Source organism: Canis lupus, chromosome 13 (genome assembly GCF_011100685.1).
Source record: "Canis lupus familiaris isolate Mischka breed German Shepherd chromosome 13, alternate assembly UU_Cfam_GSD_1.0, whole genome shotgun sequence".
Lineage (NCBI taxonomy): Eukaryota > Metazoa > Chordata > Mammalia > Carnivora > Canidae > Canis > Canis lupus.
In genome coordinates this window covers 13,393,650-13,418,088 of record NC_049234.1, presented here as the reverse complement: position 1 = coordinate 13,418,088, position 24,439 = coordinate 13,393,650, and the positions used below count along the sequence as shown (strand labels likewise).

Below are 24,439 nucleotides of genomic sequence, written 5' to 3'. Positions count from 1 at the left end.
TCCCTTGTGCTGCACAAGAATTAAAAAGGCCTTTGCAGTGTATGGACAATGGGGAGAAAGGTACCCAGTTACTGTTTAAACCCACATTTCCCTTGAAAGCAAATTCTTCTGCAGTTCTTTTGACAAGCCAGAGATGAGAATCTTAGCCAAAGATGAAAGTTCTTTGGAGAGATCTTAGAGCAAATTTCCCGTTTAGCCCTACAGAACCATCCTCCTCTGAGGCAAGATAATTGCAAGAAGGACCTAGAAAAAGATAGGTGTTGCAGGAGCAGGTGATGGGGAAGAAGCACAATGAAAATAAAGCATAAATAAATAACTTACATGTTGATTCAGACACAAGTGTTTATATGCTATGATATATTGAGGAGGCCAAATAGAGATGTATCTATTTCACAGGAGTTAGGATTGTGATTTTGGGATTGATTGTACATTTGAAATCCAAATCCCAGCTCCCAGTTTACCTGCCAAGTGAGCCAGGTTGTTTTAAGCTGCTTTGAGCTTTAATAGCCTCAGCTTACAGGTACTTTTAGAGGATGAAATAAGCTGATAATGGTTGTCTAGAACATATTTAGTACTCAGTAATTGGCCATTGCTCTTTATAATATGTTTCTTTAAATTGTTCTGTTATCTAGCCATTTAAACATATTAGAAAGCAAATATGTTTATAATGTGCTAATCGACTGTGTTCAGAAATTTGGGGAGATACAAAGACACCACCCTGAGAAAAGTGAGAAAAGTGAGAAAAGCAAGTTTCCATCACCCTTATAAAAGTAAAAAAATATACTTCAGAACTTTTGGATATCCATATTATTACCTTTGATATATTGCAGTTACAGTATACCAAAATCATCTGGTTAGATATAAAACGTTCAGACATTTGAAACGACTTTAATGGTAAGAAATCTTCCTTTGTTTTAATTAACTTTTTTCATCAGAAAGTCTGCCAATCAAATGTATGCAATCTTGATGAATTAGAACATCTTTACTCTAGAAACCTTTTTCAGAATTTACAGCATATAGATATGTGTATATATATATATATATATATATACTGATATATATATACTGTCTATGCGTGTCTCTATAGAATTAGAAATACATAATATTTATATATGTTTTTTCTCTATATATATACATATGCATATATATAGTGTTTGTAAATATCTCATATATATGTACATATTAAATATATATATATATCCATATATATGTAAGAGTATAAGGACAAAGAGAGATAACTGAATTTTCTACTTTCATTTTGTACTTTCTATCATAGAAGAAAACAAGGATGAGAAAAGACTAACAGGTCAAAAAGTCTTACTTGATTATTTGAGGATGATGTCTTTATTCAGCATTCATTGCCATTTTTAGTGCTTGGATACAATTCTTTTTTTTTTTTTTTTTTGCTTGGATGCAATTCAATGTCCATTAAGTTCTTGCCGTAAATATATCTTCAGTTCAGGTTTCTTTGGCTTGAAGCATTAATATGAAAGCTGGCAACGTTTTGAGTGAATCATCTATAGATTTAATTCTCAATATTATTTTTTCAAGTACAGAATAGAAAGAGCTAATGTATTAGCTATTTTTAATACTAAAAACAAAATGTAGAGTTTAAATAAAAAGAGAATAAAAGGTCCTAGCACAGCTCAGTCAACTTGTCTGCCTTTTACTTTTCATTTCATAAAAAGATGGTCATATGAATTTTGTCTAGATGTTCTTATTACCTTGTCATGCCTACTCCTTCATTCCATAGGAGTAGGCATGACATAGGATCAGTCAAATCAGTCAAATCAGTCAAATTTAATTGATTAATATTTATTAATAGTTTTTACTTGTGTGGTACACAGAAAATTTTCAGAGGTTGTAAGACAGAATTGTTTTCAAAGTAGAGTTTCCAGATAATATCCAGGATTCTTGTTTGAATTTGAATTTCAGAAAAATAGTGGATAGTTTTTACTATAACTCTGCCAAAAGTGTTGCACAGAACATCCTTATAGGGGGAAAAATGTTTATCTGACATTCAAATTCAAGCTAGCGTACCATATTTTTATTTACTAAGTTTAGCAACTCTATTTCCAGGGCTCATGGACATATGGTGGAGTCAGCAAATATTTGTCCTGCCTTTCGTCCGTATTAGTTCTAACATCTTCTCCACATTACAGCATTTACAATCCTTCTAATGTGTCAATCTTGTCCTGTCAGTCATCTGCTTAATATTCTTCAGTGATGCCTTAGCCTTTCAAAATTATGTTTTCCAGTCGAAATTTCTTGGATCTTCAAGCATTGGTGTCTTCCTACCAAATCTTCTATCACTCTCTTTTCATTCCTGCCATACCAAATAATTTGCAATTGCCTGAGCATGTCTTGCATTTTCCCCTGCCACACCTTTTTCCTAAGCTGTTTGTTACCTCTGACTAGGCTATTCTTTGATTCCTCATCCTTTAAATGTCTTTTCCACTAGAACGTTTTTCCCATTTTGGAAGCATAGCTAATGGCTTTACAGCTGTATTTTCATAGCTCTCCCTGTGTCTTTCATTGAACATATTACATGGCTCTGATTTTTTAAATTCATGATGGCTCATTTGCAAAGCAGGGATGGAATCCATGTGAGACAGAGAAGAGTGCGTGTGTGTTTGTGTGTTGGGGGGTTGTATTTGTGCTTGATGCACAGGAGTCATTTAATTCATGTGTGTGAAAAATAAGAGTAGAGAAAAGGAAGATAGCATGTCTCAGGTTTTATTTTTTTTTAATTTTTATTTATTTATTTATTTATTTTTTTTTTATGTCTCAGGTTTTAAAGTCAGATATTTGAAATGCTAATGTAACATAGAAAAGGGAAAAAATCCTCTCTTTGGTATAGAAATAATGAAGAATAGAAAAATTCATTAAGTAAATAAGATTTACTTTCTCTAGAATAAATTTGAGATAAAATTTATTTTTCCAATATCTAGAAAAAATGTAAAAGCACAAGTCTCTTGCCGAATCTCTTTGTTCGTATTTTTTCTTAATTTTCCTGTCTTTCCAAGTAACTTCTGCTCTAAAAGAGATGGGATTCTTTTGTATTTAAAATACAAACTTATGTGTCTCTTCCCCAGGGAAGATTTGAGTGAAGGAAGCTCTAATTAACCTTCTGATATATATCACCCAGAGGATCAAACTTTCTACCCTTAGAGTAGAAAGTGTCAAAGAGAGTTGACCATATGTCACAATGTTAGAATAGATGATTTTTGAGGTCCTCCTAAGTCAGTTGTCCACATTTTATCTCTCAACTTTAGTACATCTTTTTCCATAATTAAACTAAAGAACTAAAATATATTTGAAACCAAGTATAAATGTAAATTTCAGCCATCATTGTTTTTTAGCTATCATTGTTATAGTATTCATACCTTCATTTTATTGATGATATTAAGAGATAGCGTTTTCATACTGTCTTGAAATAAAATGTATTCTTGGTGAGAAAATTAAAAAAGGAACTTAGCAGAGTAATTACATGAAGGAATATAAAATTTTACCTTTCCATATGGAAATACATATTTTAAATATCCTAACATAATTATACATAATACCCCGATATTTAATGTGTAATATATGTGCCTTTTTGGTTAATGGTAGCTTTTGAAGATAAACTCTACAGGTTCTTACTATTTCTGAAGGTTTTTTTATCCTCCAACATGCTACTTTTCTCAGCCAGATTGGCATTTATTTTTAAGCAAATCACTTCTGCTACTAATTAATTAGTTGCTATAGAATAAAAAGTGTCTTACAGAGTGTATGATGTAGGAAAATAAGACCTTTCTTGGCTTCAGTTTCTTATTAGGCTGTTCTACTTTAACATATTATGCAGATACTCACCAGTTGCTCAGCAACCTTTCAAAAATCAACACTGTAATAGTCTTTTCTTCATAATGTCAGCCCTTTCCTACCCGCCCACACCTCCCTTATACCCCACTTGTTAGTAATGAACCCATTTCTTCTAATCATATAACAATCACATGAGACCAGGTATCAATTTATGGTAAATGCCTCAACCAGGAGCATTCACTGATCTGCAAGCTTCACACTCCTCAAAAACACGTTTCTAAAAGTGTCTCTATTACTTATTTTGAGAAGACTTTACAATAAACTAATTCAAACTGAATAGTAAAGCAATTACTCTAGTATGTGTTCTCTCAACCAGGAATCTATTTGTGTAGATTTAAGAGGAAAATCTTGAGAGGCAGTAACTAACCCCACAGAGCATCTATCAGTACTATTGGGGTACATCAGAAAAATGTTGGGGTAAGGATAGCTCCTTGGTTCCCTCTAAATCATATCACATATATAAAACTAGTGTTATATAAACTTTGTACTTTAGGCTTTAGGAAAAGAGGAACACTTAAAATTAATGGAAAATGAAGGATATCCACCCTCTGTGAACTAGAAGCCATTATAGAATGAAATAGAGGGCAAACATGGACAAGGTCAGATAGTCAAGGTGAGAAGGAGTCAGAGACATGGTGGGTCAGAAGTAAGCCTCTTATTTTTCCTTTTAACCATGATAGTAGAAAGGGTAACTTCGCCATTTCCTTGTCCTTACTTCTCTCCTTTCTCCTTCACTATGCCAAATATCATTATTCTAAGATATTTTTTAAGGGATGAAAAGGGGGCTGGAAAACAGAAAAGAAGGGAAATGCTAACCCCATTTGAGAAAACACAAATGAAGGAGTGACTTACATGTTTTTGGATGGTTCTTCCTCTCTTTTCTATCATAAACCATAAAAATTGCAGTTTTGTTATAATGGAATGTTTTAATATTGTTTGAACACATCTGAACAGAATCAATTTCTTTTTTTAAGATTGTATTCATTTATTCATGAAAGACACAGAGACAGAGGCAGAGACATAGGCAGAGGCAAAAGCAGGCTCCTTGCAGGGAGCCAGATGGGGGGTCATGCCCTAAGCCAAAGGCAGACGCTCAACCGCTGAGCCACCCAGGCATCCCAGGTTCAATTTCTTATATCCTCAGAAATACCTTTGACACTCAATAGCACATATATTTATATATGTAATATACATATTATACATATATATAATATATATTAGAAATTAAAGTAGTATATTTAGCCCTGTTCATTCTTCTCTCAAACTCATTAAACATTCAAGGGGAAGTGGGGATGCATACATTTGAGACATGCTTTCTACCTTCAAAAAGTTATTAATACATATCAAATATCACCTTGCAAGGCTCTGAAAGTGAAGGAATTCCTGATGTAATACTTTGGAATAGGAAATATTAGTATTCATTTTTCTTAATAGCACCTTTAAATCTTCCAAGGGAACTGGCAGCTATTCCATAAAATTTGGTGTGGAAGGAAATTAAACAAGTGTGTGTTAAGTTACATTTTGTTTGTTGAATGATAAATACTTCTACTTTAGCTGAGAGATAAGAGCTGCTGCAAGAGTGAAGCCTAAAAATTCAAGATTCTAGACGGTTTTAGAAAGGTGTGGAGGGACAATCTGTCCCTTTCTCATATTCTCATGAAATGTGGCAAGGGTGACATTGATTTCATTTTGAAACCCAGGTCTTTGAGTTTTATTGTCAGTATTGTGACCTTATGGAAGAATATTACACTCAGTTGTGCCAAAGATTTCAGTTTGTATTTTGTGGGTATTTATTCCTACGAGTGGTGTGTGTGTGTGTTTGTGGTTGGGTACATTAAGAAATGACCCCTAGGATCCACCACTACACATAATTGAGACTTCCAATATGTTTGAAAAGGAATAAATGATAAGAAAATTTTATTCTGCAACTTTAATCAACTAATGTTGCAAGAAATGGTCTTTTAAGAGAGAGAATATCTTCAAAACTCAAGTTTTCCCTACCATACTCTTTATTTTTAGTATTAAGAAATGAAATGTCTATTCTCTCACATTTTTATAACAAAACTGTGATACTTAGTGTAACATTCAGAGATCTACAATATATATGTAATATATTTATCACAAATATATTTTATATATAGTTTTGTCATGGTTGCCCTATACAGTACTCTCCATATACTTTCTAAAACTTATGATATTTGCTATATTTCATTTAGATAAAGGTATTTATGGTTGCTTGGCATGTGAATTTATCAACAGTTCAAACAATTCAGAATATGGGATTTTTATCTTGCATGTAAACAACCTGACACTAGTAAATATCTTGATGGATATTTGTTTTAATTTAATTGTTTATTTACTCACAGTAAATGTTAATTTAGTAGATGTATCATTAAATCTTGCTATCATCAGTTTCAGCTTAGATTGCAAATATTAATTCACTTAGTTTGCATATTAAATCAGCCTGATCTCTTGTACCTGATAAACAATAACAAATCCATTTGCAAAATTTAATATTAACTTCCCTATTTAATGCTTACAAATTTGAATTCAAATATATAAATAGAAACACAAACATATATTCAATTCAGAAACAATTTATATTTAAAGTTTCAATTCCATTTTTAAATTAGTACACTCCTAATTAATTAATTTGTCAACATAGAAAAATCAGCTACTTGAAATATCGATTTCTTTTTAATTCTATGAAGATCAATTATCTTTTCACATTTTAACATCTCAGAAATCTGAATACATATGACAGGGTTTTTGTATTGTCATGTCATAGTTGAATTTGGTAGAATGCTTTTTTTTTTTTTCCTTAGAGAGGCATCTTATAATCAAGAGTATATTATTTTAATTTAATTAGATATTTTAAGATCATAATCTTATGTAATCTCAATATAAATGCAGCATTTTAATTTAAAATAAAAACTGTCAGACTAATATAGACCCGTTCTTTAAAATTACATTAAAAACTTTTTTTTCAGTATTGTTTCACTTAAAATTCTCTCAGTTTACCCATCTCTTTTCTAAGTTGAATATTCATAGTATAAATTCATTCCCTAATTTGTACTGTAAAATGCTAAACTATGTAGATTTTAGCATACTGGAATTAATAATGTGTAAAATACCTACCTAGGTTATGTACTGAAAAACAATATGCTTCCTGAAAATTATAGAATGTAACAAAGCAGTGGCTTTGTTTTACCTCGTTCCCACATACTGCAATTAATTTTCAAGTTACCTCACTTATTAACATGTTTTTAAGTTTTATCCAAGTAATATTAAAGAACTACAACATATACATTAAAATATATATGCTAAAATTTATAGACTATCTAAATAATGTCCCAAATATAATTGTTGCATTAGTTGTATTTAGATTTTATTTTGATGTTATTTTGTATATTTTTCCTTTTGCATGTTTTCATGTTAAATGTTTATTGCATTTTTTTCATTATATATCGTAATGCCACAAAATTATTCACTTATAATTATTTTGTTAATTAAACTCATTCAAATGTTTCACTTGAAATATTAAAGTTAATGGAACAGAATATATTCTTTATATAAAATAACATGCCAAACATAAATATCTAAAAGCCACTTCTTTGAATCTGTAATTATCATTAACATGTACTTACATAGCTCTGTACATATTGGGCCATCCGCTCGTATCTCTAGCAACATATTCTGTTCTTCAATTCTGTGATGAGTTAGACAATAATTACGAAGTACAGTGGCACAAAATTGTTTTAAAAATCTGTAAGGATAAATTTGATCATAGATTAAAATTCAATTATGAAATTAGTTTTCATTTGTTAGATTTTCTAAATAACACGTTTAAAAATGGCTTTATATAAATTATGCTTAGTCTCTTGAAGATATATTGTTGAAATAAGAAAGCCTTCAAAAATATAATTTTCATTATGATACATAATATAATCCAAATTCCATATTGTAAGGATTACTGTTAAATAAATTTGCCTATTTACATGTGTAACATATGTCATTTTCCATTATCATAGTTCCAAAGATGACATATAGTTATGATTTATAGAAGCATGCTTATATATGTAAACCATTTCATTTTATTTTTGTTATATTGAGAAATGTTTTATTAAGGAATATTAATAAAATATACCTTAAACCTGTGTTTATATTGTAAACATCTAATTTCTAAATATATCTCAAGCAATTTAATGGCAGGATAATCTAATTGTGAAAACACAACTTGTATACATAATTTGATTTCGAATGAAGAATGGATCTTCTGATGTACATTTTATTCCTTAATTTCGGTTGTATGTTGTGTAACACATGCATTTAATACTGTGCTATTAAAGATAATGTTTTCTTAATTGTGTAGCATACTTAAATTTTTAAAAGAAAACAAAATATATTTTAATATTGAATTAGCAATATAATATATTTAATAATGGATTGTTGCTATGCATAATCCTAAGGCTTTTTCCAACATTGGCAATTACCTCATAAAACAGTATGTATGCAAAAACGTTGAGTGTTTTTAAACTGTTAAATGGTAAATGGTGCATTTTGACAATTTAAAAATCTGTGTTTCAAACACTGCCAATTTAAAGTGGTACCAAAACCAGTATGCTAAATTGGTCTACATTTTAGATAAAATGGTTATATATGATATAACTTTATGTTGATGGATGATTTTATTGCCTTATAAAGGAAATCAATGTTATTTTTATAGAAGTTATTCTATTTTATATATCAAACATATTTAATTACATTTAGATGCACTTCTGTCTTTTGCTATTATAAGATATGACTACTTTTCACTCTACAGAAATTTGAACATTCTAAGTAAACCAAATTCACATGAACATTGTACACTTTTAAGGTTTGGGAATTATGACACAAATCTTCAAGTAACTCTCACTTATGCAAATAAATCTTCAGATTCCACACTTTTTCAAAATGATGTCTTTGAAAGTTTTTTTTTTTTTTTTAAGATTGTATTTATTTATGGAAGACACCAGAGAGATAGAGTCAGAGACATAGGCAGAGAGAGAAGCAGGCTTCATGCAGGCAGCCTGATATAGGACTCGATTCCAGGACTCTGGAATCATGCCCTGAGCTAAAGGCAGACACTCAACCACTGAGCCACCCAGGTGTTCTTGTCTTTGAAAGTTAAAAACAAAATTGTCAGTTTTCCTCACCTTAGAACTTCTCTTCAACATTATATGTTTGAAATATGACTTTTCCATAGTAAAATTATAATCATATTTGGTTTATGAAATGTATTATTGTTAATATTATTTTAGCATTATTATTAACGTTATTCATTTATTATTCTTTTGATGACTATTTCTTGAGCATCTACTATGTACCAGGCACTGTTCTAGATGCTGTGAATAGAATAGAATAGAATAGAATAGAATAGAATAGAATAGAATAGAATAACAAAAATCTCAGCCTTTGGAGCGCTTGCATTCTAGTATGGGGAAGAAAGAGTATGAACACAAAATATACATGAAACATAACAACTAGTTAGCAAAATAGCTGGTTGAAATATATATCTAGTTGGACTATGATGGTTAAATAAATTACTTTTCAGTACTTCATTCCAACACTCCAACTTGTTCTGTATCCGGTTAAGAGGTAGTACTGAATCACCACCACCATTAGCCAAAAGTAGAGTTCTATTACTGAAGATTTTAAGATTGGAATTGCTAGCAAATCCTGGATCTTTTTTTAATATTTTATTTTTTATTCATGAAAGACTCAGAGAGAGAGAGAGAGAGAGGCAGAGAAACAGGCAGAGGGAGAAGCAGGCTCCATGCAGGGAGTCTGATGTGGGACTCAATCCTGGAACTCCAGGATCACAACCTGGGCGGAAGGCAGGTGCTAAATCACTGAGCCACCCAGGGATTCACAGCAAATCCTGGATCTACAGGCTAAGAAAAATCAGTTCTCTCATATTTGGAGACTATGAGAGTCTATTTAGACTATCTAAATAATGTCCCAAATATAATTGGGGACAACAGGATGAATATTGAAGACAATCATCCTGTTGTCTTTAAGAAAATGCCCATTTGGAATTGGTCTGTAGGTCTTGGATTGGTTGTAGAAGCAAACTAGACACATTCCCAAGAATTATCCCAGAATTATTGACCCATATAAATTGAGATTATTTATCTATTGCGTTATTTAATATAACCCATATTATTGACGAAATAGAGATTATTTAGGATTATTTAGGTTAATGACTTCAGTGATCAATACAATAAATAGCTATTCAGTTTACTCTTGGAGTAAGGTCAGAACATTGAGATTTGAGATAGAGTACAAATTCTATTATTTTTCAAACTTTTAGATTGTATTTCACAACATATGTTTATAGTTAAGTAGTTTCCTTCCTTAAACTAAAACTGAATGCCTGGGAATTATAATACAGTTAAGGAAAGTTTTAAAGCATTAGTGTCCATCCTCCCCAATTTTATACTTCCTTTCTAGAAATGGAACATGCCGTTTGATTCCCCAGGTGAATCATATGGATCAGTTAATTGTTTTTATAGTAACAAGCACATGGGTATTTCAAATGTCTGATTTATTATGGGGTTATTTACCAAATGTTAGTATTATTAGCATAGTTATTGCTTAATCATGTGATTAAAGAAAAATCTTACTAAATATTAGCTTAGTAAATGTTACTGGCCAGTTTGCATAACCAACATGGATTTAGGAGATCGTAATCTTCATAAAATGACTTGGATAAATATTCAATGGCAACTTTTTTTGACTGTTTTAAAATATATTAAAAGCCTTTAAAATCATCTCATAATTGTCATAACTCATTTACCCGTAGATCTCTTAAAATACAATCACTTATTTTATTATTTTTTAAGATTTTATTTATTTATTCATGAGAGACAGAGAGAGAGAGAGGCAGAGACACAGGCAGAGGGAGAAGCAGGCTGGATGCTGGGAGCCCGATGTGGGACTCGACGCCGGGTCTCCAGGATCAGGCCTTGGGCTGAAGGTGGCGCTAAACCGCTGAGCCACCCAGGCTGCCCAAATATAATCACTTAAATCATTTGAATTTCTTGTTCAAATTAAACCAAAGTATAACAATTTAGGCTGGCAGAATTAGTATCAGACATGTGTCCCTTTGCTTGCTTATGAATGAGAGGACCCCATGTTTGGCTTCCTTTTTTACTTTAAAGCAGAAAATAAAATTACTGGCCCTACTAGCCAAAGAGAGGACAAAAAAAAAAAAAAAAAAAAAAGGTAGAGCATGCTCTACCTTTAAGTGATTATTTTCCTCTTGCAGGATGGTTAAAATATACTTAAGTATTTTTGTCTACAATATCTAATTATACATTGTGGACAGAATTCCAATATGCAGTTTATGAGAAGGCAGAAGGCAGATATATGAAAACATACCACTCATTGGCCTTGAAAAATACTCACACATCTTTAACCAGGACCTGATGATTATTCCTAATTAGTATCTATATTTCCAACATTCAGTATTTTTTCTTGTTAAGCAGTTTAGATGTCAAGATCCTTTTGAAAATATCTTTGTTCCATTTCATACTTTTATTATTAGGTTACTTTTTTCATTTTATAATAATTATGTACTACTATAGACAATCTTTTAAAAAGGTTTAAGTCAAAGGAAAAAGACAAGCCCAATTTGGCACCTTTAAATCTATTTTTAAATTACCATGAAACCTTAATAAAGTTAAGAATGTAGAGAAATATATACCGTGAAATGCTTATGAGATATTTGGAAATCCTCAACAACCACTTATTAAAGCTAGTTGTTTAGGAATACAGATTCCAAATTATTGGTTAATTTTCAATCATTTCTAAATACAATTATTGTTTAATTAGTTGAAAATTGGTTAAACTCAAGTTTTACTTTAAAATAGCAAAAAAAATTTACCCAACTTCGGAAAACAACCCACTGAAGTCTAAAGCATATATAGCTCATGACATTGAATATTTATCATGTTGGCTGCTTTCTGGCAAGTGAGGTTAAGATAGGCATTTACATAGAATAGTTATTTCAGAGTTTTATTTCTTTAATCATTTTTTTTAATTTTGGCTTTGATTTTAAATTCTCCTTCACTTGCTTATTTTAGAATAGAAATTTTTGATATTTTTCCCAGAAATTATGAAGAGATATGGCACAGACTATTCAAAGCATACTTTTGAGAAAAGTGTGGTTACACAGTTACCCATTCTGTCAAAATTTGTCACTTGCCAGGCATTTGTTGCTAATATTCATCTGCAGATAAATAACAAAGATTGATTCAGGGCCACATAGTGGGTTTATTCTTTCGCCTTTTCCCTTCTAATGTGTTACCTTTAAAATGTGGTATATTGATGTGTGATATCTATTCATAGGTTGATTAATACAAAGCAATCCTCAGATCTGGTTACTTCACATTTTAGTGGCGTGTTTGTGTTTTGCCTCTTCATGTTGATTATCCTTAAAGTAATAGAAGGGAATATAACTTATTAAACTTATCAGAAAAAATAAACACAATTTAAAAGAAAAAGTTAGCATCTAGTGCTACTGTGTCCCACAGGTTCTTCTACATTGACCCACACTACCTCCACTGGTGAGTTAGAGGAGCATAACAGGACTGCCACTGGTGCTTTTGCTGTTGCTAGCACATCTGCAGATGTTACTGTATCCAGTGTTACAGCTGTCACCATCCATAGACTTTCCGAGGAACAGCGAGTGCAAGTTACGAATCTCAGAAATTCAGGTCTGGACCCCAACACATCCAAGGACGGGCTCTCTCCTCATCAAGCAGATACACAAAGTACAAGGAGAAGACCAAGAAATGCTGAACAGATAGAAAGAACTAAAGAGCTTGCAGTTGTTACTCATAGAGGTATTGGATGTTATTTTACTTGTGCCCATTTAGTTACAGCCAAAGCTATATTTTGGTAATGATTCTAATTAGAGAATGAGCTGAAAGAGAGCCAAGATGTAGGAAGCAAAAAAAAAAAAAAGTTTAAGGTGGATGAAAAATATAGATAGTAATAGCCAAAACCTGAATAATTGAAAGCACAAAAATTAAAAAAAAATCGAAGTGAAATGCAAATATTGGGTGGGGGCGGGGGTAAAAATAGAAAGACAGAATGCATAAAAGAGATAATAAAAATAAGTTCTAAATATCTATTGCATATTATATGCTAGTTATGATGTTGAAATAATTTGAAAATAAAATAACCAGTTTCTATTAATAAGTGTACATATTTACACAGGGATGATTTATCCTATGTAGTAATTTTCAGTATTTGCATGAATTTTTTATGTTACACAGATGCTATTTAACAATTAAGAAAATAGATAATTTGGGCAAATAGGAACATTCTGTCTGGTGATTATTTTATAAAGCTTGCTCTTCTATATCTAAATTACCTATTGCCTGAGCTATATGACTGTACTGAGGTTTGTCATTTTGAAAAGGTAACATCCATTCATTCAGATTCAAGTTTAAAAATCCATTAACTTTCTGATTTTTATAGAAAAACATACCACAAGGCCAAATAATATATTGGTAATTTTCTAGTTAATTAATATAAGTCTATCTTTTACAAAACTAGGAAGTGTAGCATGTGTATTTTTCCATTTCTTGGTAGCAAGTTTCACTGAGCAGATCATGAAAAAAAGTCAGTGTAGTGTCAAAAAATAAAGGGCCTTAATTTATATTGATATATGCATCAGTGGAAATATTAATTAATTGAACATGTTTCAAGTGCAGAATACCTATTCCAACTCTATTTCCAACTCATCATCATATATTCTCCAAACTGGATATGGTTTATGTAGTGTGATTGGGCATGGTTTATAGAGAGCATGATGTAAGTAATGGCAAGCATTCTGTGCTTAGAGTACACGAAGGAGAAAAATCAAGACATCCTTATATAAACTAGTTGAAAATCATACAGATGTATCTCAGAAGCTCATGTCCATCACAATTCATACTGAAGTTACTTTAGTTCTCTTTAAGAAGCATCCTAAAATGAATTCTTAACATGGAGTAGTCCCCTGTAAAGAATTAAATCAATATCACCCTGCTTCTCTATTCACGTTCTTACTATATTTCCACTGCTAAGAATATAGACATCATGATAAAACTGATTATTTGCTTAATAAAGTAGACCACTTTTTCTTAGTACCAGGAAATTTTTTAAGGTGTAAATATCATTAAAATATTAAGAAAAGGCCCTTCTTCTATTCAGGCTTTGCATTCTCTTTGGAAAATTGCATGAGCTAACATTGACAAACTACTCTAACACATTGAATAAAAGACAGGTAATTATTAGACATATTTTTATTATATAGATCAAGTAATAATACAAACACCGCTTTAGCCAAAGTTTGCCATCAAGTGATGTGAGAAATTCTGGGGTTATAAATTAATATTTTATAGAAGTAGGAAAAATAATTCAAATTGAAAAGAGAATAAATAGTAGTCACTTATTACATTCAATAAAGTGATTTGAAAATTGGTCTGAAATTTTGAACTAATTTCAAGTAAATTTTAATTAAGTATATCATTTCCTTGGTAAATTCCAAGTTGCTCAAATTTTCTCAATTGTCATAATCTCCTAACTCTATTTTAGAGCTTACACGTTTCAACCTTTCCCATATTCTTTCAAAAATAGTGTTTCTGAATATAATTGCCATTTGGTAGTGCCATCTACTTTTGAAATAAATATTTCTCAGTTACTTATGTTTAAGTTATGTGTATGGGAAACATTCTAAATGGTACATTCATTATTTTTTCAGTGACTTAAGTTATTATACTTTTATCAAATCTCTATTTTAATTAGAATTGATCCTTCTGACTCTCCTTCAGTACTCTACCATTTTATTGATTTCAGATAGCTAGTTATTACATTTGAGACACAAACGTAGAATATCTTGGGTTAAAAATGTCAATATTAGAAATAAAAGAGACCTATCATCCTATGTCTATTAATGTATTTGAAAACACTCAATATTTAACTGTATTTTCAGAAATAAAATGACTTCAAAAACTTGACTCTTAGCAGGGCCAAATTTCTAAATTTGAATCGGCTGACATCAAAGCAGTATTCTTTATAAAAATAGTTCCAGCTCACCAGACATTCTTGAATGCCTAATAATACCAGGCTCTGTTCAAGAAAATGAAGATAATATATGACCCTCTACTTTAAGAGATTGAGATAGAGTGGGAGACGTAGAGAAACCTGTCTGATGGTACAGGGAAAATTTTGTAAAGCTCATAGCTGATTAGAATACTCAAAGAGTTATGGAGTATATGCAGATAGTGAGACGTTTAATTCATATTTTAAATGAGTCAGTAAACTTAATGCAAAGCTAATTCTATAGTTTCCTAGATATTTTAGAGAAAACAAATTAGTTTTTGTTCTTCTATTCCATGGTCCACAATGTAGTGACAATTGCCTTTTAAATCTGATTACATCACAACACTGCTTTAAAGATTCCAGTGGCTTCTCAATGACCTTAGAAATAAAACCAAGCGATCCCTGGGTGGCTCAGCGGTTTAGCGCCTGCCTTTGGCCCAGGGTGCGATCCTGGAGTCTCGGGATTGAGTCCCACGTCGGGCTCCTGGCATGGAGCCTGCTTCTCTCTCTCCTCCTGTGTCTCTGCCTCTCTCTCTCTCTCTCTCTCTCTCTCTATCATAAATAAATAAATAAATCTTTAAAAAAAAAAGAAATAAAATCTAAGATTTGGTGATGACCCACAGGAGAGTCCATGATCTAGCTTTTGTCCATATCTCTAAATTCATCCAGTATGACTCTCACAGTCAGTTTAGTTTTTTGGCCAAACATAGATTATTTTATTTTGCCAACCAAACACACCATGTTCTTTACTACTTGAATACATCTTTATGAACTATTCCTTCCATCCTTTCAGCCAGATCATTCTAATTACCTTTTGAAATTTTAGCTTAAATTGTCACCTTCGGGAAAGTTAGGCTTTTCTATTATAACTCACCATTGGTCTCTGTACTCTTCCTGTACTTGTAATCATTAGCCCTATGGTTTATCCTATAAAATTTATCTCTATGAGGTAAGGAGTGGGTGGGTCTGGTTCATGTTGCATTCTCAGTGCCTAGAATAGCTTTTGAACCATAGACATACTTAAATAATATTTGCTAAACTAATGCATGAGTATTCACAATATGACCAGCTAAAGCATTCATCTACATTTCTTATAAGTCTTGAAATTATAATTTTCAATATACTCAAATACCTACGTATTTCAGTGCTCAAGATAACTACTTCATTTTGTCATAATCATAAAAACACCTTTTCTAATAATCCCTAAACTCTATAGTTCAATATTATAGCCCTAAGAGATTTCAACTCAAAGTTGACTTAAAATAACAGGGCCTGTGTAATAATATTACAAGTAGAGTGTCCTGCGCTTCTGCAACTATGTATTTCAGAATTATCTAGAATATCTCAGATTAATCTAATATAACATCATTATTTTGTAAAGAAAATTGTGCTCTGGCAGAGAATGTATGAAAATCTAGTTCATATTGCTAGATTAGTATTTATTCATTCTTTCATTTATTCAAGATTTATAAGGATCTAATGTAGCCAAAGCCTTGTATTAGATGAGATTAACTTTAGTTATTAGGTGATAAACACAATTGGATTTTCTTCCTCAAGAAGTTCATAGTCACACTATTTAAAAAATAATCATTAAAACGTGTTTTCTCCACATAATTTAACATTGTTTTTTCTTTTATATTTTAGAATATTTCTCTTTTTTTCAATATGCAGGCAAGTTCTGTCAGATGTTAATGAGCAACCTTGGTAGTTGCTGTTTTCAAGTATAAAATGTGGATATATTCTTCTGGAAGAGTTACTATACATCAGTATATAATTATAAATTGTCTTTTATTATTTTTCCTAGTGGAATATTAACTTAGATGATTATAACATGTTGTGGAGTCAAATGTGTTATGAGCAGTTTAAAGCTATTGCTGCTGTTTATTTTGACATAGTGTAGTCAATTATTCCATATATGTTAATAGTATATTTAAGCATGTCAATAGGATCAAGCAGAGCATTAGTTTGGTTTACAAAGTAATATGAAATTATGTTTTACTAAAATTGAATATGATGTAGGTTCCCCCTCTTTATAACAGGAGCCTAAAAGAAAACTTATTTTAATCATGAGCTTTTGACTAAAAGTCTTTATTATTTTCACCTTTAAGGTAAGAATGGTTAATTCAGCATAAAACTTCATTTTAGGTCAGCAGTTTTAATCTAAACAAAAGCAGTATTTTTTTCATTTTTATCATAAGCAATATTTTTTTGAAGTTAGCTCATCTTAACATTTACTTTGCTTAACATAAAGGGGAAAACAGACTGTCAAACAAACTGAAATTTCTAGTTAATTCAGATGTCAAATTCTGTGATATATAACAACTTTGTTCAAAAAAAAAACAAACTGTAATCTAACAGAAAATTTATTGTATTGAAGTAATAGTTTCTGGATGCCTACAGTGTGCCTTCTACTAATAGGCTATTTGGCCACACGAAAAATTTTAAATATTTTCAGCAGCTTGCAAGCAACTGATACTGTTTTCAAAAATTCTATTAATAGTTTTTATACAGTGTAAATTTGTAAATCTAAGGCATTTCTTTAAAAAAAAAAAGCCTTCATAAGCAATAGCACAACGAGAAAGTTAATTTATGGTTGGTTACTTAGATCTTTATGGATACTGACATATGTCCATCAAATATTTGGGTTTTATTGAACATATCATCTCTTTGCTAATCATGGGATGAACTCAAAAGAAGTAAAATATGGCCTTTATTTTTAAAGGAAAAGGTGTAGGGATACAACTGCAGTGGAAAATTATCTATCACACCTAAAAGAAGGAATTGCGATAGAATGAGTATGAGTGGGGATGAATTATAACTATCTTCAAATGTGTGATGTGTTATATGTAAGAGAGATAAAACCTGTTCAGCCATAGGTTGTAGAATTTGTATGGAATCACAGGGAGATACAATTAAAAATAAGACTTCTAACATTGAGTTTTGTTCAAATATAGATTGTGCATTTCAGGAAGCAGTAAATTTCCAAATCACTAATAAGATATTCAAGCATAGCCTGATGGACAAATTAGTCTTTATAAAGCATTTAAGTATCAAAGAGTATATCCATAATATGATTGTTACTCTCCCTCGTAATCCTAAGTGTCTATAATAAACTATCCAAATAAATATTAATTAAATGTATTTATCATCTTTTTCCACTTGATGTTTGAATTGACATGGACTTATTTTTATGGTTATCAAATTATGTAGCCAATGTTAAAACAACCATAAATGTGGCCAGCACCAATATCGAGGAAGTTAGAGATTGGTTCTCTCCTTATTTCAATAACTTGGCCGCATATATGTTTCTCCCAGAAACCAATGCCTACCTCTATGCCCTAAATTCTTAAATACTCTCCATTTGAGGATTTCTAGCTTTTTTAGTGTTTAAGATGACAGAGTTACTTTCTTCAGGATCTCCTCTTCTTTTTTCTTCTTCCTTCCTTCCTTCCTTCCTTCCTTCCTTCCTTCCTTCCTTCCTTCCTTCCTTCCCTCCTTCCTTCCTTCCTTCCTGTATTTTCTTTCTGGCTTTTTTCTTCCTTCATCTCTTTCTTTAATCAGTTTCTTTTCTCACTTCTTTTCTTCAACAATCTTCCTTCCCTTCCCTTCCCTTCCCTTCCCTTCCCTTCCCTTCCCTTCCCTTCCCTCCCCTCCCCTCCCCTCCCCTCCCCTCCCCTCCCCTCCCCTCCCTCCCCTTCCCTTCCCTTCCCTTCCCTTCCCTCCCCTCCCCTCCCCTCCCCTCCCCTTCCCTTCCCTTCCCTTCCCTTCCCTTCCCTTCCCTTCCCTTCCCTTCCCTTCCCTTCCCTTCCCTTCCCTTCCCTTCCCTTCCCTTCCCTTCCCTCCCTTCCCTCCATCTTCAACAGATGTTTACTGACTTACTTACACCACCAGAATTTCTTCCAGTTTTTGAATAAACAACATTGAACAAAAATGAGTAGACCCTGCTTCATTGAGTTTATATTCGAGTGAAAAGAAAAAGACAAAATGCAAATAAACAAAAACCTACCTTACCTGATTGTAGCAAGGATGGAGCAGAAAATTAAAACAGGCTACATGAAAAAAATAAAAAAATTAAAAAAATTAAAAAAAAATAAAACAGGCTACATGATATATGAGTGACTACCTTAGTTTGGAAGGGCAGGAAAGGCCATTTTGAGGAGGTAAACATTAAATGGACCTAAATAATATGGAAGAAGACTGCCATGCTAGGATCACAGGAGAAAGCATATCAGGTAGAAAAAACAATAATTAGAAGCTTTGCTTGAGAAAAAGAAAGCCCAGTGTGCTGGAGTTCAGTGGCCAAGGAGGAGAGGGGTTGAGATGAGGCAGGAAACTGATAGAAACCACAGATCATGTAGTCTCTGAGGATGAGGTTAAGAGTTTTATTTAAATCTAAGTGAGACAGGAGCCACTAGTGGTCTTTAGCAGAAAAGTATGTAACTTTCTTTAAGATGTTATTTCAACAAGAAATTAAAGAGAAAAAAAAGGAATAGGCTGACAGATTACTAATATATGCAGAGATGCAAATAACAGTTGATAGAGACTGGGAGTTGAAGTCTTAGATTCTGCTTCCCAACTTCAATGTGAATACAAATCACCTGGTAGTCTCGTTTAAATGCAGATTGTGATTTGGTTGGATTGGGTGGGATCTGAAGTTCTGCACCCCTAACGAGACTACAGGTTGTGTTGATACACTGAATGCAAGACTTAACATGAGGATGTTATCATGAAGAGAGAGTGATACTTGTCAAACAGTACCTGCTCTCTGTCCACTCCCCAGGAGATCATGTTCTCCACTTGAAATCTTCACAATGTTGATCAACTATCTCAGAGAGTATAGTAAAATTTATATTTTCAGTCTGTAAGAATGACTCTAGTGGGAATTTCCTGAGTGGAGGGGTTACCCTAGGGCAGGTGAATTTCCTGGGTCAACCTTAATGACAATAGTAAACTCTGTCAACTCTTGAGATTGACTGAGCTGATTATATTAGTACTGATCTCACTTGAAAGATCAATGACTGTATGGATAAATGATGAAAGCATTTCCTTGTCAAGTTTTAACTCACCTATTTTCATTTTTATGCTAAATTTTATACCTTGAAAGGATTTTTTTAAAGTGTGTTACCAAATAACAGAAAGGAAAAAAAAAAAACATAAAAATGAGTCTCCCTTTCTTACCATGTTTCAAGTCTCTGAAAGGCTAATTGATAAATGGAAGCAAACTGGTGAAAGAAAAGATACAAAATTGAATTACCAATTCAAAACTTTTCATGATTGAATAATTAAGCATTATCTTCTACTTTATATAAATGGCAAAGTTGCATTTGCCTGCTTGAATTCCCTGGTCTTTCTTTAAGACTAAGTGATGTACTGATTTTTATGCATGTTTAGCATAAATAATGGCAGAATAGAGAATTTGTAACTCTTAAAAAATTATGTGGCTACACATGATTCCTGTAATATACTTTCATTTCATATGTTATTGATTTTTTATGGTAGAACTTTGATATTGGTCAACTAGATATATGTTTAACAGATAGGGAATTATTAATATTTAGGTGAGTGTACTATATATAAATATTGACTTTGCATGCTTTATCAATATTTTGTCATTTTTTGTTTTTTTCATTGTTCTCTTGACTTTTTCCTAATTATGTTATTTTGTGAAAAACTGTGTTCAGTGTTGATATTTGTAGCAGTTTAAAAATCCATGTCTAGAAGTGTACATATTATTTAAATACATAATTCTTTATTATCATCCTCATTTTCTATTCCATTACCACATTTCATCACATTTGTAATATTGTCAAAACTATATTATTCATTCCAGTAAATATATTTTTACATTTCTAATTCTTTTATATTTTCTTGAGTAAGTTGCTCTTAGGGAGAAAGAAGAGAAAAAATAAAGTGTTAGAATTTACTTGGTAATAGGTTTATGTATTTTAAAAAGACGTTAGATAAAAATACTGTGAATGCCTGAAGATCTTTATGACAAAATTAAGCAATAAAAACTTATTTTTTTCACAACTGATAAATTTGCAAAGTATTGTTTTAACATTTTTATCCAATGCTATACCACAAGCCATGCTTTTTAATTATTCCTTTGCAGAGATTTTAAGAACTATTGATGACCCTTTGTTTTTGTTTTCCTTTCCGTAGATTTTGGGAGGCATATATCTTTTCCCATTAATTGGAACTATCACCTCGAAACAATGGTCTTCATAATTTTTTTCAGATTTTCCATCCCATTGTTATGCTAATCAGTAATTGTTAATCATATATCTTGGTAGCTTATTCTTTATATAACACACTATTTCTCATTTTTATAGACTGGGCAAACAAGGGAAGAAAATATATACTACATTGATTAAAAAGGAAAGCTTAAAGATTGGAGATGAAAATGGTTTTGTGTGTCACTGATTTCCCCAGTTACCTCTGAATGATGGTCACAGTTAATGTGATTATTCTGACTTAAATCTTTTCCCTTGTTAAAATATTTTGAAGGGGCTAGACTTTCTATTTGTGCTCAAAATTTGTGCCAAAGTGGACTCCTCTGCCTTTTGGAGTATGAAGAAATGGTCCTATGTTAGAGACATTTTTATCTTGTTCAGAATTATTTCAGGGCATTTTCACCCATTTTTGCAACAAGCTGCTTCCCTTGCATGTAGTTTCCTAGAGCATATGGCTGCCCTGCTGTGCACAGAGTGAAATCACACAATTAAGTTTTACGATTTTAGGAAGAGCAGAACCTCCATATATGGCAGAACACAGAACAGCATGGTATTATGTTTGGGGTGCATTGTATATTTTTCTCTTCACAATTACATCATTTATATTCTAAATCATGGGCTATTGCTTTTTAGTGTGGATGCTTGATTTTTCTTTGTTTAAAATATTCTTCAAATGGCATTTCTTCCTCAATATCAAGTGGGATTAAAGTGACAAATTTCTAGATTGCTTTTTCTCGAGATCACCAAGAGGTTAGAAACTTTTCATTTTTAAGTCTCACATTAATAAAAAAAAAGTTTATCAACTCTTCTGAACTTTCTATTAGAAAGGAATGTAGCCAAAGATGGTTTTACTAAAAAGATTACAGGATGATTTGAATTTCATATCAAATTGGCAGTTGGCTTGTGCTATACCTTTTTTATTCATCTGTTCACACTTTCAAAATAAAGTATTAAGATGCTTCAAGCATCTTATAGTTGGCACTATCAATAAATAATCAATATAAAAAAAAAATAAATAAATAAATAATCAATATCTGTATTTGATATTAAGTTAATCAAGCCAATTCTACTTCACATTAAAGTAAAACAGGCTTTATATTGTTGACCACTTATATTTTATATGATAAGCTTCGCATTAAAAAATAAATGAGGATAGGATATACTAATCCCATCTATTTCTGGTTTTCTGGAATATACACTTGAGAGTTTTGATTAAATATATGGAATATGTTATTCATAGTCAGGTGGTGGTATAGACACTAGGATTGAAGTATCAGAATCAATTGAATGAACATATTTAACATCTGTGTAACCTTGGGCAATCTACTCAGCACTTTACCATTTTACATCTGTGGAGAGGAGGATAATAAACCTATTTAGAGTAGATATTTTGTGGTTTAAAAAGCAGTAGGCACAGAGTGCCTGTGACTTAGATCACAATCAATAACTGATACTGCCCACTTCTGGAGCCTGTATAGGAATAAAATACACTCTAGGAATGTAAAAATTATTTAAGGTAAAGATATGTGAACAAATTAAAATAATTAACATAGAATTTTAAATCTCACAGGTAGGTTATTTTCATAGAAATAAATATAAATAGTTTAATGCAATATTGATAGAGAATTATGGTAACAATTAATATGTACAATTTTTTAACACTCTCCATACAGATTTTGTGTAGTTATACCAAAGTAATGTATTGCATTCAATCTTGGGTTTCTAGTTACCTCATATTTTTGTTTTTGCCAGTTTACCCTTAAAACAGTTACTCTCTAGTCAGAAATTCACTTATCTTTTTATCTACCCTATTCTTGTGAACTGTCTTTGTTTCTGGGACAGAGCAAAGAAGTTGCTAGAAAAGAGAGTAAATACACGACCTACATCTTCAAAACTCAAATCCCTAGGATTTAAGTAAGCAACTAATGGTAGAATTATGAGCAACAGTCACCCATATTTTTACTTAAAAATTACCTTTTGAAGTCCAAAAGTGGTTATACTTACACATGTAACACTCCTAATATGTTACATTAAGAGATGTTTAGTGCATATCTCTAATGATTTTCATGTACGAGTGGTATATCCATCAGAGTCCATTGGGAAACAGTAGAACATGGGCTAATTCAAGGAGGATTTACTTACAAAGGAATTGTTTCTAAGTGAGTGAATATAAAGAAACCACAAGGGATTGTGTTATATTGCAGAGTAGTAGCAGTTAGGACTCACCATCGCTGACACAGTGGGATGAGAGGAGGGAGATGTTGGACAGAGATGTGTATATGAGACTGGTATGAAAAAACTAGTGACCTTCAGTTAGGGTCCTAGTCAATTCTAGTCAAAGTAATGATGTGAGACCCTGCAGAATAATTATGTTCTAACTTTCCTCTCTCCTTCCATCCTGGTGGAATTCTCCAGAGAATAGGGAGTCTGTTGATAGAATCTAGTGCTTCACAAACTTAAATGTGATAAGAATCATTCTGAGGACCTTCTTAAAATTCTAATTCAATCGGTCTAGGGTGGGACTTGGTAGTTTGCTTTTCTAACAAGCCTCTAGGTAGTATCAGCTCTTCTAGACAATGCCACAGTTTATGTGGCAGGATGTAGCCTATTCAGATCAATCTTCTGCAAAAAGAACAAGGAGGAAGATAGATCTGGAAAGGCATGTAGACAATATAGAACACAGGTTATGATCATTTCTTTGCTGTCCTCAACATCATTTCTTTAGCAGCATAACTCTGGATCAAATACAACTATCACAGTTCATCTATGTTTGTTTTAAGCAGAAGCCAGGCAACGATTCCAAGGCTTCTAGTGAAAAAGTTAGGTAAAATATAATAATCTGAAATGAGAGAGATGATGACATGACATATTGTTACTTATTAAAGTAATAATATTTCCTGGATTCTTTTATTTAAAATTATTCTCTATAACAATGAAATTTTTAGTGGAAGTATATATTCCACTGCCTCAGTCTGATGATATTCATTAACTGTGGTCCCTATTATTCCAGCAGTTGTTTCTTTCTCAATTATTTTCCTATTAAGAAGGCATTATAGTATACATAAGTGATGTCTGATGTCAACTGTAAAACAAATATGAAACATAAAATTACTCCATTTATTTTGGGAAAAAATAATAAACCTGCGGGTATATATTTTATTGAGATTATTTGGGAAGTTTTTCCTAATCCTTATATTCCCTAAGGCATC

The 24,439-nt window shown here is 31.9% G+C and overlaps 1 protein-coding gene and 1 long non-coding RNA gene across 3 annotated transcripts in view; one reads left to right on the top strand and one right to left on the bottom strand.

Annotated features, from left to right (window-relative positions):
* Window positions 1-24,439, top strand: part of CSMD3 (CUB and Sushi multiple domains 3) — a 1,311,859-nt gene that overhangs the window by 529,932 nt on the left and 757,488 nt on the right. Inside the window, exon 7 of one of the 2 annotated variants that reach the window (XM_038555366.1) lies at window positions 12,438-12,749. The exons of the other annotated variant lie outside the window; for it this stretch is intronic. Coding sequence (XP_038411294.1) covers window positions 12,438-12,749 — 312 coding nt within the window. The remainder of the gene's footprint in view (window positions 1-12,437; window positions 12,750-24,439) is intronic. 2 annotated transcript variants of the gene reach the window in all.
* On the bottom strand, window positions 1,375-23,610 carry LOC119864787. The gene is made up of 4 exons (XR_005368564.1): window positions 23,457-23,610; window positions 12,212-12,337; window positions 7,509-7,627; window positions 1,375-1,517 (listed from the first exon to the last, which is right to left on the bottom strand). It is a non-coding gene; the product is annotated as an uncharacterized LOC119864787 (long non-coding RNA).